The 4,907-nt window shown below is 39.2% G+C and overlaps 1 protein-coding gene across 4 annotated transcripts in view; it reads right to left on the minus strand.

Moving 5' to 3' along the window:
• The window catches only part of washc2c (WASH complex subunit 2C), a 10,909-nt gene extending 7,745 nt beyond the window's left edge, over positions 1–3,164 (minus strand). For all 4 annotated transcript variants that reach the window (XM_032540710.1, XM_032540708.1, XM_032540709.1 and 1 more), the window contains exons 1-9: positions 2,928–3,164; positions 1,728–1,853; positions 1,333–1,497; positions 1,129–1,197; positions 823–996; positions 605–698; positions 445–506; positions 291–347; positions 90–197 (exon numbers count right to left, since the gene is read on the minus strand). In XM_032540710.1, coding sequence (XP_032396601.1) covers positions 90–197; positions 291–347; positions 445–506; positions 605–698; positions 823–996; positions 1,129–1,197; positions 1,333–1,497; positions 1,728–1,853 — 855 coding nt within the window. In that variant the 5' untranslated portion in view covers positions 2,928–3,164. The remainder of the gene's footprint in view (positions 1–89; positions 198–290; positions 348–444; positions 507–604; positions 699–822; positions 997–1,128; positions 1,198–1,332; positions 1,498–1,727; positions 1,854–2,927) is intronic.
• Between the last annotated feature and the right edge of the window lie 1,743 nt (positions 3,165–4,907).

Consider the following 4,907-nt stretch of genomic DNA (forward strand, 5'->3'; position numbering starts at 1 on the left):
ATATATATATTTTATAACTGTCGTGCATAGGCAATCCTTCCCCGCTGTGTTTGAGTACAGACGCTTTACTCTAGCAAAGTTAGGTATACCTTTGTGTCATCATCATCATCCCGGTCTGATTCTCTGAATATGTCAGAATCCTCATCCTCCTCTTCTTCATCATCATCATCATCCTCATAACTTAACATGGATGACTTCTAGGTGAGTGTGGGAAGATAATGCAAAGTTAAAAAGTTGTTAGTTTAAATGTAATCATTGAGGTGTTTTGGCCGGCAGCTAGCCAAGCTTACCTTTCTAATATTATTGTGACCTTCACCTTCCTCTTGATTGAAGTCCTCATCTGAATGCTGTTGAATAAATAAATACATACAATGAGGTTTTCATTTTCCTTTGTCAAGATTAAAAACCTTGAAAAATAATGTGAAAGAAAAAAAAAGGTCTTACAATTGTTTCTTTGCCATCTTCGCTGTCAATTACACTGTCTCTGTCACTGTCAACTGACATTTCTAATTAACAAATAAATAAAAGAAATGATACAAATACATGAGGGAAAATTTACAGTATAATGTAGTAGAGCCTTAAGAAGCTGCCATACGTATATTACCATCACTCGAGAGGTCTCCAAGTCCAACGTCCTCGTGTTCCATGAAGGCATGGGAACCAATCAGATATGGAAGTGGCCTGTCCACATAAAGATCCTAAAAGACAAGGACAAAAACAGACACACAGGATAAAGTACATTTATGTAAAGATGAGGTATCACATGCATTTCTGTAGTAATTGCCGTAATCATACATTACTACGTCATGATTAAGATCACACCTTGGGCTCCAGGATGGCCTCCACACGGTCTGTAACCTCCTCATCCTCTGAATCAGAGTTTCCAGCTTTGATGTCCAGATGCTCGAAGGCTGATTCCAGCACTTTCAGACCATGGTTTACAGCTTCCTGCATCTTAGGAATCATCTCTGCCTCTTTCTGCTCTCGAGTCTTCTCCTTTATGGAAAACAAAAATATTATCCATATCATCCTTGAAATAATAATACTGAAAAGCGTTTTATAGTGGTTGGTCAGTGTTGTACTCCATGCCATCAAAAGTTAGGAGCAGGAAGGATGAATTATTTATACCTGCTCAGGACGCTTCTCCAAAGTATCAGCCTTGGGAATAGTGTCTTCTACCTCTTCATCATACACTCTCTGTAACAGGACACACCAGATAGCAATTACATCACGGAAACTCCAAAAGTAAACAAACTAGTAGATTGTATTGTCACAGTTATAGTACAACAAGCAAAACTAGTAGAACAAAAAATGTTTAATTATATACATTACATTTTCTATAAACTGTGTATTGGAAAGCATGAGAAAGTCGTTAAAAACAGAGTGCAAGCAGCTATCTGTGGCCTTGGTGTCACGGATCAGACTGTCCAACTGCTTTTCAATATCATGTGTCTTCGACAGCATTCTCTGGGAGAAGTCTTGGAGGAACAGGAAGAGCTGTGAAGAAAGAAAAAGACAGCAACAGTTGCAGAGATCTTTTCATTAGACCAAAGCAGAACACCTATCACAATGCTCTCCACTAACTGCCATTAACTTGTAATAAAAATCTTTTTGTGAAATAAATAAATGCACACTATTCAGATTCCTGCAGCATGTTTCAGACTATTTGAGAACAGATTATGATGAATTATTTGGCCTATTACAGGGCTGGGGACAAAGACCCTTACCCCTGAGTCGGCCGCCAAGGACCAGTTGGCACTGCTCTGCCGCATCTCTTCAAGAGTCCAGGGTCTCTCCCAAATCTGTTCACTCGCGCTTGGGCCATTTGCTATTCCTTCTGGCAACCCGCTCATCTGCAATCAGATCCCTTGTGGTTATTGGAATTTATAAATCATTAAAGGAAAACACAACTTAAAAGATGCTTTCTTCTTGTGTAATAAATTAGCTCACATATCTGTCTTAATTTGTATATTTGGAACAACCTCTGCTGGATGTAAACAACGGAGAGACTATTTGAATGTGTAAGCTTGTTAGAGGAAATTACATTTAGGTAACTTTAAAAAGTAACAAAAACATGTCCTTTGTAAATTTGTAAAAATATTGCCGAAGCCCAAACCATAAAGTGTAGTGATGCCATCTACATACAAGTCATGGACCATTTAGAACCACTCTCAGGACACTGCTGTAGTACAGATGGTGATATCACAAGGATATAGGACGTTCTTATGGATGCTCTGTATTTAGTGGCAAAAAAACTACTGCATCAGTTATGAAAAGAAACCTACTTAGGAAGCATTCTAAAACTTGGTCATCCTGGCTCATTTAGCTGACAATCTGTATTTAGCCCTAACATACCAAGTACGATAGTTGGCATACAAAGTTAGGTCTGTGGCATTACTCCACAAAGATGACAAATAATTAATAAAATATACCTCCCACCAACTGAACAACCAGTATGAAGTGCCCTTTGGTCAAAGGTTTAAACCTCCCCTCTGTAAAATAAACCAGGCACAAAATCATTCATCCCAATGGGGAATGTCTGTGCGTGCAGATATTGACTTTAGTTTAAAGGGTCACTGAAATACCACACGATAAATTACATATTAACTTGTAACGTTATCTTCCATTTAACTATTGTAGTTTTACTGCTACATTGGCGTTACCGATACAACAAACTAGCTTTGGCTTTGGCAATGCAATAAAGTTTAAAAAAAAATGCGGAAGACAACATGTTGCGTCCATATGAAGTTGCCTAGCGGTTACATGTTATTTCCTTCTACTAGCGAAAGAGTAGAGAAAGCGGGGACTGTTTGGCTAGCAGCTAGCTTAACTTAGCTAGCTAGCTAGCCAACACCAACGTCAGCTCCTGCTGTTTCAAGCAACACAGAGTAATATATCAACCCAAATTTGAGCGCAATCGTGCTTACCTTGAATACCTCTGGTCAATCGCTGTCCACGACTGTCAACTGTGGTCACAAACCACTAAAAAAATAAGATCGATTATGCTAAGTTTGGCCTTTCTCTCATTGGTCTTCTGACAGGTCAGCCATGTTCTGTCTGCAGACAGTCACCTGACTACTGTCGCATAGCAACGCAACGAAAGTAGGGCGGAGTGAGTGGAGTTCTCCTAATACATCCATGAGTGGTGTCACTCCCCAAAGTCGAGTGCAGATTTGAGTCGTGGATGCGTCACTTTGCGACAAGTATCATATAAGATGCTAACGAGAGACTTCTGTGTCAATACAATAAAAATGGACCAACATAACGAACCGTGGAACCGGCCAACAACCTTTAACTGTCTATGCCAGTAATAACCGAACCGAGCCAACCTACCAGACATTAGTAATGATTTCTACGCCAAGTAACCTTAGGCAAGGCAAGGCAAGGCAGCTTTATTTGTATAGCACATTTCAGCAACAAGGCAATTCAAAGTGCTTTACACAAAATCAGTTAAACAGATAAAACACAAGTAAAAACAGTTAAAAAATCAAGCATTAAAAAACCGTAAAACACCATGAATAGACAGTTAAAAACAAAGAGAAACATAAAACACAAGAATAAAATTTACAGTGCAGATAAGAAATTTAAAGAATGATTAGTCATTTAAAGAAAGGCAGCATCAATAGAAAGGTCTTCAGCCTTGATTTAAAAGAACTGAGAGTAGCAGCGGATCTACAGGTTCTGGGAGTTTATTCAGATATGAGGAGCATAGAAACTGAAAGCTGAGTGCTTCACCCTGTTTAGTTTGACTCTGGGGACAGAAAGCAGACCTGTCCCAGTGACCTGAGAGGTCTGGGTGGTTCATAGTGTAGTAGCAGATCAGCATATATTTTGGAACTAAACCGTTAAGTGATTTATAAACTAGCAAAGGTACTTTGAAATCAATTCTTTGAGACACAGGAAGCAGTGTAAAGACTTCAGAACTGGAGTGATGTGATCCAGTCTCTGGTCTTAGTGAGGACTCGAGCAGCAGCGTTCTGAATCAGCTGCAGCTGTCTGTTGATTTTTTTAGGGAGACCTGAAAGAACCCGTTACAGTAGTCAAGTCTACTGAAGATAAAGGCATGGACAAGTTTTTCCAAATCCTGTTGACACATAAGTCCTTTAACCCTTGATATGTTCTTTAGGTGATAGGAGGCTGACTTTGTAATTGTCTTAATGTGGCTGTTAAAGTTCAGGTCTGAGTCCAGACTACACCAGATTTCTGGTTTGTCTGTGTTTTTAACATTGTTGTTGAAGCTGAGCGCAGACTTTAATCGTTCCTCTCTTGCTCCAAAAAAAACAACCACCTCAGTTTTTCCTTCATTTAATTTCAGAAAGTTCTTACGGTTTCAAACGATTTTTGTAGGTGTTTCAGCAATGGTAATACATTGACTGAAGTCCGAGTAATTATTATTTCATTATTATTTGATTGATCTGAATTTGCAAGGTTCATTCAATATTTCTGAGGGCAAAATCTTTTTTTTTCTAAACTGTTATTCGTAAAAGGGTTTTAAATGCAGGAAAAATAGGTCAAATCTACTGTTACATAGAATTCACACTGTCCAGCCTAAACAGTGTATACGTATATATATATTAATCAAACAATTCCCACTCAAACAATGCCAGACATATATTGAAAGGTCCCATGACATGGTGATTTTTAGTGGTCCCCTAATACCATATCTGTCTTTTTTCCCAAAATTTAGCCTTGGTGCAGCATTACAGCCACTAGAGCAAGTCCCACAGTTAGCTTTCCTTTGAATGTGTCATTTCTGAGTCTGTGGCTTTTGAGGAGTGGGGGGCTTCTCTGGGCGGGGAAAGCAGAGAAAGGGGAGGTAACCTTGCCCCTCATGAGGTCATAAGGGGCAATTCCAGATTGGCCCATCTGAGCTTTCATTTTCTCAAAGGTAGAGCAGGATACCCAGG

This window comes from Etheostoma spectabile, chromosome 17 (genome assembly GCF_008692095.1).
Source record: "Etheostoma spectabile isolate EspeVRDwgs_2016 chromosome 17, UIUC_Espe_1.0, whole genome shotgun sequence".
Lineage (NCBI taxonomy): Eukaryota > Metazoa > Chordata > Actinopteri > Perciformes > Percidae > Etheostoma > Etheostoma spectabile.